Genomic DNA, 16,085 nt, shown 5'->3' with positions numbered 1-16,085 from the left:
AATGTTTAAATGCGAGCAAATGTTTCCTTGGAAATTTAAATTTATTAATACAATATCATTTAATCATAGTTTAATAATGTAATAGTTTTGTTGGTACAGAAAATGAGGTGCGGTGTCTTAAATGTTGCAAATGCGTAAGATACCAATGACATGCGAGAACCTTTAATTGGACCGCAACTTGGAACATGAAATAGAAGTACCACCAATCACTTTTCATGAACTTTCAAGACCAGGAGCTCCCAAATTATTGTTTGTAAAGGAGGAGCAGACCTAAGAGTATTTTTAATATTTTGAAATACATGCCAAACTGACACTGGGTTCGGTATCTCATTTTAGACGCAATTTCAATAGACATTTTTTTTAAAAACGTAATTTCATGCTATATTTGGTAGTAACTCAAGGGAAAAGGTTTGGTTTGTGGATGCTCCTTTTTCAATTTTTGAAGCCTTAAAAAGGCATTTGGGGCTGACCCCGGAAAATTTTGTTGTTGAAGTTTTAAAAACGCAATTTTGGGATACATGTTGACATGTTAGGGGAGGAGGTGGTTGCTCTAACTCGGAAATTTTTCGAAGTTATGAGGTCTACGATTAATGACGTTCGGGGAGAAGAGAAGAGGTTCGGTGTTCTCTCGAATTTTCGACAATAAGACTTCTTCGGTACATCATCGGTAATGTTAAGGGAGGAGAGGCTAGAGAGGGTCCTTCGGTAATTTTCGGGGGCGCTTATAACGGAATTTTTTTTAAAATGAAGCCTTAAAAACGAAAGTTTAGACGATCTTTGTTGTTATTAGGGGGGGGGGAGGGATCTTGACTTTTTCCCAGCTGAATAAAGTGCGAAACACGAAATTTTTGACAACTTTTTTATAGCACGCAAGACTTTGAAAATTTCGGCGGGGAGGGGGGTCTGACCCCCCCCCTCTGGCTACGGCCTTGAAACGGACATTTCGTTTTGTTGGTATTCCTTGAAACTGGATGTCACTGTATTTTTATTCATTTAATTTTTGTTGTTGCTTTTCTTGATGTAGTGTTGCAAGATGGGAGTGAAAATGAAAGGGAATTATCACTTTAACACTGCAGATTAGTTTCAAAAATACTTCACAGGCGTATTTCATTCTGTTAGATGGTAAATAGCAAACCACTTGATCCATGCTTTTTATGAGGTTAGGCCGGCGCCCGATTAACCTCCGAAATTAGGGGAAGATCGGTCTCATTTTAGGGCCCAACACTTTTTATTATGGGAAATTTTTCTAAACACTGTATCTCGGTCGAATGACCTCACCCCTGTTGGTCATCCCTGAATTATAATTCACATAAAAGTAAATAAATAATGCTCAACAATATTCAAAAAGTGAAAGCATAGCGCTCACATGGGGTGTTTCGGGGTAACTCGGCAGGAACGTGAAGGAAGGAGCAAGCTGGGACTAGCTGGGACACGGAGTGGAAAAGATGATATTTTTTAATGTAATATTTTAAACTATTCAAGCATTAATAGCTAAATGCTTTAAGTATTTTCATGAAATTTACATGATTTTCAATTTTTTTATGAAGAGGCTTATCATTTTGACCATCTAAGTTTTGAGGAAAAAGGAAACGAGAACGAGATTTACAACGCATGGAGGAAATAAGTGAAAAGAGCCGGACACACGATCTGAGCTGTGAATAACTGAAACGAAGTGATGTTAACTACGTTAATTTATTGTGGTATCGTTTGAGTTGATTTTAATATGACGGCATATCGCAAGAATTATTTTTAGTGATATTTATTTTTCGGCATGGTTCCAGGTGAAAATACGCAGATTGTAGCTATTCAGGTGCGTCATAACTTTATATGATGTAACTTTAGATCTTTAAGCCTAAAAAAGCAAAACAAACAGGTTATCAGTGAATGATACTTTGTTTACCTTTATTCGATTCAATTGCTTTTTTTTAAGCTTAATTAATTTGGCTTGTTAGATACAGTCGATTAAAACGATCAGGTTAGAAGAGATGTTTTTGTTGTTTCATTTCTTTGGTTTTATTTAAAGCAATGGAAGTGAAAAATCCTCAAGTTTTTTGTGCAGTAAACAATCATAACTTAACTATGCATGTATTGAACACCAAAATATATTTCATTCTTAAATATGTGAGAGAAATGTCAGGATTCGATTTATTTTTCGATTTAAGTTATCAAACATTACTTTATTGCTCTGTAATAAATGACAGGTGTATTTCGTACCTAGCAGGAAAAAGATGTTTTTTTCTCCTGTAAACTTTCTAACCTTTTACTTTCCTTTTTTGCATTTTATGCAGTGTTCCCCTCAGACCAAAGAAAAAGGCAGGGCACTTTCAGAAAAAAGAGCACTTGAATTCAATTAAAAGGACACTTTTTGATACAAGTTTTGTAATAGAAAATTAGAAGCTTTGTTTTAACTCATTGGTGTACAGATGGTATACAAAATCCAAGCGTTTCTTGATATTAATAATTTTTTTAAAGAATGAAAAGGTTTTAATGTTTAGTTTAAAAACTGGTGCTGTAAACATTCAGATTTATTCAAATCATATTCTAGTGGATAAGTGATTGATACAAGGGAGTGAGGTTTCAAGGCCTGGCTTGTGTGAATCTTTACATTTTGAAAATAGCTCTTGGTATGAAGTTTTGTTAAACCTTATAAGGGGCAAGAGAGCATATCGAAAGTTAATTTAAAAGTGACAGTGTGCAGTGCCCTCCTAAAAAAGCCTGAGGGAAGCACTATTATGTATACTCTCTTTTCATAAGCACATATATTTTGCTTGTAATTATATTTTAAGTGGTAAAATTGATTGTTGTAGTAGGATATGATACCAAACGATTTATTAGAATTGAGCCTTTAATGCAACTGAAAATCTAAAAATGTTCATAAAAACTAAGATAAGATTAATATTAAACAACTCTTTATGTGCAACTTATTACTTGGAAGCAAAATGGATACTAAAAAGTACTAGTTTGAAACACCAATTTTAAAATATCTCTGCTTTCGTCAGAGTCTGGGCAAACATAGGGTGTTGGTTCTCTGGAAAATTTTCGAAATTGAAGCTGTAAAAACTTTTGGTCAACCTTTCAGGGTATTAGAAGAAGGAAAAGATTTGTGTATGGAGTGAAATTCATGTAAGAAAATTTCAAACTTGAAGTCGGAGGAGATGGGGTACGTTAGAGCGTGGGGCTTGTTGGACTGGTCTCGAGTATTTTAATACTATCAATATTTTTTTTTTTTATGACCAACAAATAGCACCTATGGTCCTACAAATCCTATAATAATGAAATCACATAGTACAGTTATATTGAACAAATTTTATTCCAGAAAATGTTATTTCAGTAGTCTTGAGTAATTTTCAGAAAACTGTTACTTTATTTTTTTTTAATGGTTTTCATCAAGATTGCAGGAAAAAAATTGAACTCCTTTCTTTAAGTAAGTTCCTTTAGTTCATAATAACTGGTATTTTTTAAATTTTTTGCCAAAAAGAAAAAAAATTATGACAGCACTTTTTCAGACGAAGAACGTGAGACAGGTTGGTCATCCACTCTTTGTGGGGGCACATAGGACCGGACAGCCTCCCCCACATAATTTAAAAACTATTTTTTCTATTAAATCTCAATAATTGTATAGCAAAGATATATTTTATAATTATTTAACAAAAATTACACTAAATTAATTTTTCCAAAAGATTTATTTCATAACTGCAATTTTTTACTATTTATATGTTCAAATAAACTTCTAAATTTTTAAATTTTTGCAGACAACTGTTTTCTTAGAGTTATGCAATATATATTCCTGTATTAAACAATTTTTTTTTTGCTAAACAAGAATTCTTCGTGAACAAAATAAAACAAATAATTGATTAAAGGAATATATAAAAATATACTTTTACTTAAGATTATCTAATTTTGATTTTAGAACACAAAAATATGTTAACTTAAAGCTGTCAATTTTATTGTACTTTTTCTTTGAAATATATGGTATTAGTATAACAGGATTCTTTCCTTTTTGGAGTTGTTTCATGCAATGCATTGAAGGAAAAAAGAGCTTTTTCTCCCTAGCAAATATTGATATAACTTAGCATTAAAGTAACATATGACTTATCCTTCCGAAAGCCAGTCCAATAAAAGTACTGCTACCAAAGCTCAAGAAGTAACACTTTTATATTCCTAGATATCATTTAACACGTCTTTAGTTACCTTTACTCTGCATTAATTATCTCAGGAATATTCAACAATTAAATTTTCTTTTGATTTTTAAAAAAGTAATTGTGTACTAATGGTGAATGCTTATTGCTGTTTTTAAATAAAAATGATTTATCAATTAAAATCAATTCAATATGTTATATTGATCTTGAATATTTAGTTTTCACTGTACACACAAAAGAGAATGAGGGAGCTACAAAGTTTCATAGTATTTATCACTAAAATTATAACAAATGTTGTTTGAGTTATGCGGTCCATTATGCCCCACCAGGCGAACCAACGTTCCCCACCAGGTATACCAACGTAACCCCCTCCCTTCTCCTGTGGGGCACTTTGGTCCACTTAACGAGGTTCTGTTAATAAAAGTTTATCAATTCAACACTTCCAAAAAAATCTGGGGTTGAGAAGTGTTTAGTGAAACTTACTGTATAGAATTGAACTGCTCATTAAATTTTTTGATGAGATAACAATTGATAAGGAAAAAAGCGGACCAACATGCCCTAGCTCCCCTTATTATATTGTAAATTTTTCGTTTTGAAGCATGGTTGGCGAGTTTCTGCCAAGGTGGTTAAAACCACTGGTAGAAACCGGTTAAAACCGGCATGGCAAAAACCACTTTCTGCCACATTTGTGGCAGGAACTGGCAAAAACTCACAAAATGAAAAATTAATTCTTGATATACAACAGAACATTCATGGAAAAAATAATTAATTGTTAATCAAAGCACTGTAATTTTATTACAAAATTATCACAATTCAAAATCAAATGTTTCATTGTTTGGACTCTGCAATTGCTTCTTAGAAAAGGTGGTTTCAAAAATCTAAACAGGTTCTCAATTTAATATGCATCAATGAGAAACTTGAGAATATTCTTGAAATAGAAGAGCTAGCATCAAGGAGCAAGCAATGTTCGTGAAACTTTCATCTATTGTATAACTGGTCCACCATGTAGTAACTGGGGTTGTGGTAAAAATTTGACTGGAAAAATAAGTGTTGAGAAATGGCGACAATTTGTTTTGCAAAGCTGTGACATTAGGCACAAAATCTAGGCAAGTAAAATTCGGAAACTTTCTTCTTGAAGCACAGGACATGATAATTTCAATCGCAAACAATTTAGAGGAAGCAGATAAGTGAGAAAATTACAATCAGTAACTCCTCTTTCCTAAGCACCTCCCTATGATTTTTTATCCCTTGTTAAATTAATCCAAATACTATGAGCCTCTACAATTGAAAAGTTCCCTTTCTGAACTAAATCAAAGGTACTAGCATTGGATGTTCTTTTTTTAAATGATGAAATGATGTTTAATTTTTTAGTTCACCTAAACAAATATCATTTACAAATTACTTCAGTTATTAAAGACACTTTTAAGTTTGTGCCAGTTTCTGCCGGTTTTTACCGGTTATAACCAGTTTCTGCCACTGGCACGGCAAAAACTAGTTTCTGCCGGCAGAAAGCCAACCCTGTTTTGAAGGAATTGGGGATATTTGTGTTCCCTCTGGAATTTTTTTCAAACTTTATGCCACTTTTAGGCTATCTTTGTTTAGGTTGAGGGAATTGAAGATTTGTGTTCCCTCTAGAAGTTTTTTCAAACTTTATGTCAATTTTAGGCCATCTTTGGCCAGGTTGAGGGAATTGGGAAGACCCACGGGATTTCAACAGAAATAGTTCGGCACTGAAGCACAACTTAGGACATATTTAGGGTATCATGACTCTTCGGGGAAATTTCTGAAACTGAAGTTGGAAATACGCAATTTTTTAGGCTAGCTTTGGTGATGTTAAGGGAATTGAGAAGACTCGAGGAATTTCTCCGGAAATGCTTCGACACTGAAGCACAACTCAGGACATGTTTGGTAATAATTAAAAAAAGGGAAGGGGAGTAGATTTTCCCTCCTGATTTTTTTTTTTTTGAAACCTGGAGTCAATTTTAGGCTATTTTTAAAAAGGAAGAGTTCAGGGATCCTCTCCTGAAAGATTTTTGAAATTAACAAATACAGTTTCAGGTTATCTTTGGAAACATTAAAAGGTAAGGAGCGGTTAAGAATTTTCTTCCGAAATTTTTCAAAATTGAAATTTTAAAGGTGCAATTTCAGATTATATTTAGCAGTAACATTAAGAAAAGGATGGTGGTTTAGGAACCCTCCTCTCTCCTCTAGAGATTTCTAAAAATCTTTGTCCTAAAAACGCTTAAATAAATAAGTAAATGTGTTTTTAGGCAGGGTTGGCAAGGTTTTGGACACTATGGTAAAAACCACGGTAAAAACCCTGGTTTTTACCGTCCTGTCCAAAACCCCTGTGTCCAAAACTGTCCTAAAGTGTCCAAAACTATATTTTTTGAAAAATTGTGTTCTGTGAGAAAACATCAAAAACAGAATAAAATGTATCAAAGTAATGTTTTATATTGAACATTTATTCAATGGAGAACATTCAACTTTTTTATGCAGCTGATTTTAATCTAGTCACATAGAAGTTGAATTCTTGATTAAAATTTCAATTTGTATGCATTAGTTTAGTATTATTATTATTATTATTTTTATTTATTTATTTATTTTTTTTTGATAATAGTAACCAAATTTCCCTATGTTTATGCATGTGTGCAAATGAAAGCAGGGTTGGCAAGGTTTTTACCATTCTGTTCAAAACCCTTGAGTCCAAAAGTGTCCAAAACTATTTTTTGAGAAACTATATTTTGTAGAAAACAATCAAAAACAGAACAAAATGTGTAAGAATTATTATTATTATTATTTTTTTTTTGACTATTTAATATTTATTCAATGTGAACATTCAAGTATAAATATATATGTAACTTATTTACGCAGCGGACTTTAATCTAGTTACCTAGAAATTAAATAGTTATTGCCAATTTTTTAAATAAAATATTTTTTTAATGACAAATATTAGAGAAAAATATAATCAAATACTCATTAATTAAGCCTCAATAATGGCAGCATTTATGCATTGCAAACATTGCAGTAAATACGAATTGATTAGATTACACCCTTTTAGCTCTAGCCTAGTTTTGGACAGTTTAAGACAGTTTCGGACACTTTTGGACAGTTTTAGACAGTTTTGGACGGTAAAAACCACCTGTCCTGTCCTAAACCAGTTTTGGACAGTCCAAAACCCAACCCTGTTTTTAGGGCATCAATTTTCCATCATTATTCCAACCGAAAAATCAAATCTTATTTTAAATTTCTTGCTGGGTAGTATTTTGAAGACCCTTATTTTCCGGCTGACTAGAAAAATGGGGGAATGAAAAAAAGGGTAACATAATTTGCTGACCAACAATCTGCACAATGTAATAAAAATGTAATTTAAAGATTTCTTTTTAAAAAATAATTAAGATTTTTTTCAACATTATTTGCTTAAAATACCTTTGCTTTCCCAAAACACATAAGTAAGGAGTATGGACCCCTGTCCCCCTCTCGTTGCACCACCACATAGTGCCATCTGAAGTATTGTTATTATCACTATCATTATTTATTTATTAATTTGTTTGGTGCTAAAAGTTAGGAAATTATTTGTGAGCAAACTAAAACCAATCAATAATAACTAGTGAACTTTTTTTCCAAATTTTGGGAGGTGCCAGCCCCCCCCCCCCCCCTGTCTTTGCCCTTTGATTGAAGGCAATATTTGCTGATGATCAATACCAATATGTCGTGCTAACTAGGGTTTCGATCTCGAATCCTGCATGATATTTAGCAGGACTAATCCTACAAGATTGAGAGCAAAATCCCGCAAGATTTCTAATCCCCCAAAGATTTTCCATTCAAACATTTCCCAACTTTTGCAGCTCTTAAAACCAATATTTTCGCAAGCCTCATCTGAAGTTTGAATCACGTTATCTACAAGAAGAGGAAGAAAAACTTGGTCTCACATTATGAGTGGTTGATTTATACCATTTAAGAACACAATATAAATACAGTACTTTTTATGAGAATCAATTGGTATTCTCTGACAAAATTAAAATTGGAACATTCAACATAAGAGCTCCCAAGACCCTTGATCTTTCCAGATGTCAGAATTTTCCTGAAGGGACAAAGCTCTCTCCCCCCCCCCAGGCTTTATGCAAATAACACTAAAATGCTATTTATAGGGAAAAATATAAACTGATTTATAACATTTTGTGAAAGAAATTTAATCTTCAGACATTTCATAGTTATTTTGTCCAAATGTAGAGTCCACAGCACGACACCTTTTTTTTTGCTATATAGCTATTTAATTTACTGTTTGATTTGCTCATTATTTTATTTTGTGTTCATTCTACCATGACACAAACTCGAAATAAAATAATGTGCTAATCAAACAGTAAATTAAATAGTTCTGGCTAGCAAATAATATGGGGTTTGATGTCAAAAAACTCAAAATACATTTATATTTCAACACTGACCTTATGTTGTTACAAATTATTAACAAAAAAAAAAAAGAAAATGCATTTTGAGACACAAAACCTAAGTTAATTGATGAAAATGCTGAAATTAAGTCCCAAGTTATAGTCGATGTATTTAGAAGCATTAAGTCAAGGCCAAATAACTTTCCCTATCTCCATGCTTTTCCCACTCTGGTTGTCATGGTTATGGCACTATGAACATTTTCTTACGTTGCTTCTACAACACATAAAATATCACCAAACAGGCAATAGCTTCGTTCAAATGTAGAAGCAATTCTCACCCAACAACCTTGATGAGCAATTTTCTAGTTTTGTAATAATTAAGAAAAACATTTGTTGTCTTTAATTTTGCAAGAAGTGAAAAAATTTAGATCACATGAATTTTAAAATTTTATGTACTAACACCATTTGTTTCGAATGCTTCTTAAGATTCAAGCAAAAAATGGAATACGGATATGTATATAGATCTTTATTTTCCCTCAGATATCTACGGATACCGATATCTGGCACATCACTAACACACACACACATTAAATAAACATTATTAAACTTAAATATTTCCACTAATTGATATTATTAGTACAATTCTGTCCTGCATTTAAATCAAACAGTTTTAAATGCAAGTAAACTGTTTTTTTTTTTTTTTGGAAATAGTGTAAAAATATCAGTTAATTCTCCATGCAGTTGCAGAGAGAAATTAAAATTCAAACACTTTCATTAGCAAAGTTAATAGTTTCATGTGGGATGATACTGAACATAAAAAAAAGATAGGAATGTAAATGTCATACATTTTCAAGGACATTATTTTATACTACTTGGGGGCTCACCCCCTGCTCACTGGCGCTCACCAACCCCCACAGATTGCTGTGCAATCTTATTTGTTTTGCACAAATTTAAACCGTCTATCAGAAAGAATCAGATTAAAAACTGCTTTACGAGTTCCGTTTCAAAAAAAAAAAAAATTGTCTTTCCCTCCTGTGGAAAATGGAATTTAAGTAAAGTGCTCATAATTAGAACACAATTTCATTCCACCCTAAGACAGAAAGAACTTGATAGAAACACACACCGAGGTATTAAAAAAAAGAAAGGTAAAGAGCTTTGAAGGACACTCCTTTTCCTGGTTCCGAACTAACTTGTACCCCGTCTTGCACAGCGATAGGGGCTATGGGGCTCCTGAGCATTGCAAAATGTCAGTTTTGGACACTTGAAAACGCACTTTCAAATTCAGGGTCTCTAGTAATATATTTTGCTCTTTAGCTCCGGGCTTGAATTGAGTTGAGCCTAGGACTTTTCGCTAAAATTGGAGTCCTTATACCTGCTGTTCTAATTAATTGAGAAAATGGGAACAAACTTGATGCAGAAAAATCTTCAAACAATATCGATTGTTAAGAGGTGTGGGAAATCTTTCATCCCTTTAGCAGACAATTTATGTAAAATTTTAGCTTAAATGAATTAAAAAAAAAACAAATTCAAAGTTTAAAATAAGAAACCCCAGGTGCAACCCCCCCCCCCCCCCGGGCTCGAAGTAATTTTGTACAAAATTTCAAGGCCGTAGGTGCTATGGGGTCTCCTGGATGCAGACCCGCCACAGACTTCCTGCGACAAATTTCTTTAGCTTACGCTTTCTAATATATAGAGTAAATTTCAAATATTTCAATTTTTTCAAGTGGACCTTTCACAAAATACTCCCCCTCCCCGACACCAAATTTAGTTTTTTTCCCGACCATTCCCCTCTCTCACCTCACCATTCATTATCTTATTCGTACATTTGTATTGTGACAAAATAAAGATAGGCTATAATAATTTTGTAAATTTTAGTGGGATCTTAATTTTTAAGCTCTTTGATTGAAAGGTTTCTCCAAGAAAACCATCAACTCAAAAGGTGTCTCAAAGTGTTAAAGGTTGAATGCCCCTGGTGTAGCATTTACTGATAAACTTTAGAACTTTCATTACCCAATCTTCAAACCCTAAGTTTTCAATTTTTATATTTTTCATGTGTCAGTCTAGTGCTGTTTTCAAATAAATTTCACACTACTGAAATATTTACCAATGTATTAAATTTTGTTAAAGAAGAGAGAGAAAACCATTTTCTGTGTTATACTCAGCATTTGTGCCACTGAAGCTATTTTTAGCCCTCCTGACACATGCACCTCTTTTCTTTCTAGCTATATTCTCCCTTCCTTGTATAGCTGCCAAGTAGTGGCAGACAGTGTACATATGCATCTAGCATTCTTAGTGTGTCAATATCCTTAAATTTTTCTCTTTATCAATGTGTTTAAATGTGTTGTTTTTGGTGTGACCAATATAAAACCTTTGAGAATATACATTCTAAAACATCTTTTGCTTACTTTGGGCTTCCAACCTAATTTTATTTGAAGGTGAGTCACTGAATTCATGATTGCTATTGATGTGTGTTTGCAATATTTTCATGAATTGATTTACATCAGAGTTTTTCTAAATAAAGTCAAAGGTCAACTAAAAATTTGGGTACCAAGTCTTAAAATTTTTCAATGTTTTTTTTTTAAATCTATCCTGAGAAAATTTTTAGTTATTATTTTCATGTGTTAAGATTTTTATCTGTTTTAAAAGTATTAAGAAATTTAAGATCCTGGTTATATGTTTACATTCTTTTTTAATTGAAAATTCAGGTGAATTAGTTTGTCATGCAGGTATCTTTTTTTTTTAAAAAATAATAATTAGATTTTTCTTTATCAGTTAGATCTCTGGCAAGAGCCAAATATCTAGCATTGCTGCATGTTTCATATAATTGTTTATCTTTTGAAATGATTTTCTTTTTTAGAATGGTCTTTAAAATGAACATTTTTTGAAACCAAAAACTTGCCCATTTGCTTGTAAATATTAGAAGTACTTTCATTAGTGTAGCTTGTAAACCCACTTGTTCTCAAAATCTGTCTTGCATTACTACTTTCATGTATGTTTGAAAAATATCTGTATTTGTGGCTGTGTGTGTGTAACAAACTCTATGATGAACAGTTAACTAAGGATACATCAGTTTTTTTAAAATTCTAGATACTTCAATATTTCAGAGAACATTTTTTTTCTTGCTATCTTGCATTGCTTGATGCTAAACTGTAGATCTTAAGTCATTTTTTAAATGACTATACTTACAGAGCTCATCTACGAAATTTTTAACCTCTCTCATGTTAATCACTGGCAGAATTGTACAATCCAGGAGAAGTGATTGCACTCTCAACTTTGAGGGTGCAGTAACCCTTAGGACTACAACCTTTAAATTTTGGGCTTTTGCCCATCTGGTTTGGATTAGTGATGCAGTGAATATTCTGCCCATCTGCCAAATATCCAGTTTACTATTCGACCTTGGCCGAATACTGTGCGAAAAGTGTTTCTCATTTTCTCCCATTGATAGTTTTATACATTTTCAGTTATGCTTATTATGTATGCCTGATGGGCATTTTAAGGGAAATCTTGTTTTACTACTGTATATTTCCCTTTTCAGGGGTGATTGTGTTCCGGTATTTACATCTTGATTTCCGGTATCTTCATCTTCGAAAATACCGGAACCATCCTATATTTTCAGAAAAACCCACTTTTGTAAAATTTAGGTCGATGTTTAATGAAACGCCGAAAGTCCAAATTTAAGACGTTTCGTTTGGTATCGTCATGTTTTGCAATCTCTATGGTAATTATTGAAGAACAGCTGGGATGAGAGATGGAATAAAAGATTAATTCATAATAAGTATTAGAATTATAAACTAATTTTATTACACCATAACAATAAAATTATGTGTGGATAATCAGTTCATTTTCCATTTTGTCCAGTTTCTTCTGGCGTCCTGGACTTTTTACTGAAAAGTGGACAAAATACCAACCCTGCCCATGCTTCTACGCAACAAATAACGTCTTATTCAGATTATTTTATGAAACTATTTTTAAACCTATGTAACTTGATTTCAGTACGGCGAATTGGGTCTAATAGGCGAACTTTTTTGGGGTAAGTGTGCGAACTCTCATCAGGGTTTATGCTACGATCGCATTTTTCGCAAAATGCGAAAACACTATCTCAATTGCGAAAGTAAAGCAAAGCACTTTCGCTTTTTTGCTCAACTAAAAAATAAGTTAATTTGAAAAAAAGGAAACTTATAATCCAAGACAGGAAGCATGCATGGCGATAGTCAACTTAATCTTTAAATCTCAGTAAAGATGCTTAAATTACAATCAAGTTCAATACTTTGTCTTATCCAGCATTATGTCCCCTCAAAAACTGCATTATTAGTAGGAGGAGAGTGCAATTTTCTAAAAACCAAACATATGTTTTCTTAATGATAAGCATAATCCAAGACTTTTATTTTATGCTTAAAAAAACGCTGCTGTACTAATTGCTTTAAAGATATCATAGAAGAAATTTTCAATTATTTTAAACTGGAGATGAAACACAGAGGCATTTAGAAAGATATAAGAATGTAAACATTTTTTAGCATTTTGCTAAAACTTTTTCCTTAATTTTAGCTTTTATGCTAAAGAACTTTTGAACCGAGCTTAAACCCTGACTCTCATACTTGCCCCAAGTTAAGTTTTTAGAATCAAAACATTCAACAATTGAAATTTAAATTCTGTAAATTGTCAGTTTAATGAAATAATTGCATTAGTTACACTATCCTTGAGCCTATCATTTCTTTTAGACATGCCTATACAATTGCCAACATACTCTTCTTTCCGTAAATGAAAAAATACAAGAGAAAAAAATAACAACGAGAAAACCGCACCAGATATAATATGCATGTATGGTGCGTTCCCTAGTGGGTAGATTATAGTTGAAATGTTTTCAGATTTCTTAAAAGATTTTGCTGAAAACACTAGATGTTCAAAGAAAAACCTCTGATTCTTTTGCTAGACACTTATGACTCCCACGTCAATAGAAGGGTTTGATTTTTGTAAGGAAACTACTACTCTACAAAAAATAATATATCACTGTTTTCTTTCTCACCACATTGTAGCCATAAGTTGCTGTCTCAAGGGTCCACATGGCCCATTGAAAAATTATGTTAATCCCATCTGTGATTCTTGGATGATGAATAATCCAGGAAAGCCAATAACGATTTACGACGTACCAACGGTGGTAGCAGTTGCTTTTCCACAAGAAGCAAGCTCCATAAATATTATGAATGGTTTCAAAAGAACTAATGTGTTTCTCTACAATTCAAGCATTTTTCAGGACTGTGACTTCATGCCAAGTTATATCACTGGTCGGTCAGACTCTCAATCTCCTTGATCTATGAGTGAATCTGTTTGTCCCTCCTAGACGCAACCATGTTAGAAGAAATTAATAAAATTGGATGTAGCTGTCATAGAGCAGATTCAGTTACTACTTCATTCAATCATTCAGATCTACAGTTTCTTACTGAAGATAGTGTTATGTCTTAGCTAAACCCACATACGTCTCTGAGTATTACTCCAGATCATATACGACCTTATCGTAAAGCTAGAGAGGGACATATCAAAAAAGAATGGAAACGAAAGAGGTCTACAGCAATACTCTTTAATACTCCACTCAAAAAGGTTTTTCAGGAAGGAAGAACCTAAGCAGAGAAATGCAAATCATCACTAAAAGTCCCTAATGAAATCTTTGAATCCAAGAGAAAAGGAATGTAACCCCAAAAGAAACATAAAAAAGAGGAACGGACATAGGCGGATTTAGGACTGAGCTCTTGGGGGGGGGGGGGCAAGATTTTTTTTTTCTTTTTGTGAGCAGCATTTTAATTTGCTCCCCCCCCATGTTTTGGTTGGTTTCCGGTGATACATAAGGCCATGCTCAGTCTTGCATAATACAGACGAACGCGCGAACGGCGTTTGCAGAAAATTTTTGGGTCTGCAGAATTTTTTTCAAATTGTTAATGAAAAAATAATAATTTTTTTTAAAGAGAATTAAAAAAAAAAATCCCAGTTTATTTCTGGTAAAACCTTTCTCCAAAACTCTTTTAAAGCACATGTGTCAAAAAATTAATGATTTTGGCAGTTTTCTTCAGTTGGTGAAAAATAAGAACTGTATGTTATTGTAAAAAAAATTAAATGATTTAAAGCACTTTCTTTTTGTCTCTTTCATATTTGAATATAAATTTAATTCTTTATTCACAAGGGTGAATTAGGCAAAATAATTATTTGCAGAAAATTTCCAGTTAGGATTTGTGTTTGCAGAAAGCTTTTCATTTTATCTAAGTCTGGCCATGCTTTACCTTTTTTTGTGTGTCGTTTTCATTAATGTGTGTTTCCATGCTGTCCTTTTTCAATTGACCTTAAGAGAGGTGACTGGTATCAAGAGAGCGACGCAGGGCTCCCTTTTAAGTGGGATATAAAATATCTTCAATTTTTGGGGGTATTTTGGGGGTCAATTTCGTAAAATGGATACAAAATTCTGCATTTTGAAGCCTTATAAGGGTTAATTGGACAGACAAAAATCTCGGGGAAAAAATAGACAAATATTTTTTTTAAAAAAAGTTTCATGATTTAAATGTGCTTTGTGATGTAAGTTAATACTTTAAAAGAAATGCTGTACAGATTTAGAAAATATGTAACATGAGAGTAACATACTATTTATTAGAACAATTCATAATTTATACACTTGATAAGAAATAAAATAGAAGCACACTTTGCTTAGGAGTTTCAAAGACTTGTCTAATTATTTTCAAGGTTTGGTTGGTTAGATTGGGTGCTTTGGCACAAGAGCCCTAATAGGCTATACTTCGCCAAATCTTTTCAAGAATTTTAGAAGATTTAATAATTTAAGGCACATCATTTGCACTTTCCAGTCTCTGAAATTGAGTACTAGATTATACAGTTGTACAGTATTATTCAAACTTTGTATTAAAAAAAACCCCCAGCTATTTTAAGTTTAAAAGAAAAAATAAACTATAGAATTCTCTCATTACAACAACCTTTTTTTAAGTTATAAGCAGTGCATAAAACGAAAAGAAATAGAGGTAGTGTATCATTTTTTCTGGGCTAAACAGAATAACAATATGCAGTAGAAGCAAGATAAAAGCAATCAATACAGAAGAATTTCCATAATACTGCATTTGGGATTAAATAAATAGCAAGATATGAAACATGTGAGTCACAAAAATTTATTTCAAGTAATATGTTACAAACGAAAGAACCATGATTTTTACACTTTTGATGCAGGATGTAGCAAAGAGCTGAATTTGACATATTTTGGCATTCCTCCCCCTACCATTTGTTAGAAATTTTAAAATTTAAGGTTTGTAGCCACACGTTTCCAAATATTCAAGGTTTTCAAGCACTTGAAAATGAAATTAGTTTTTTCAAGCACTTACCCATTTTTTAAGGAACAAATCATGCAGTTTTTTTGCGAGTTACGGACCCACTTCAAAGCAGTAGCCCGAAGCTGTAGCTTGTTTATCTTATAGGCAAATCCGGCCCTATATGTAATTCACTCTTGCCTGCAGGTTTTTGTAATTTTTATGAAAATTCGTCAGTTTTTACAATTAAAGGATTTTTACAATTT

General features: G+C 32.7%; 1 protein-coding gene across 1 annotated transcript in view; it reads left to right on the top strand.

Annotated features, from left to right (window-relative positions):
* The first annotated feature begins 1,679 nt into the window (after positions 1–1,679).
* Positions 1,680–16,085, top strand: part of LOC129218834 (ubiquitin carboxyl-terminal hydrolase 47-like) — a 117,816-nt gene continuing 103,410 nt past the window's right edge. Inside the window, exon 1 of the mRNA XM_054853158.1 lies at positions 1,680–1,810. Within this exon, the coding sequence (XP_054709133.1) occupies positions 1,772–1,810 (39 nt within the window). The 5' untranslated portion in view covers positions 1,680–1,771. The remainder of the gene's footprint in view (positions 1,811–16,085) is intronic.

This window comes from Uloborus diversus, chromosome 1 (genome assembly GCF_026930045.1).
Source record: "Uloborus diversus isolate 005 chromosome 1, Udiv.v.3.1, whole genome shotgun sequence".
Classification (NCBI taxonomy): Eukaryota; Metazoa; Arthropoda; class Arachnida; order Araneae; family Uloboridae; genus Uloborus; species Uloborus diversus.
Note: the sequence above shows the minus strand (reverse complement) of the source record. Positions and strands in the feature narration are given on the sequence as shown.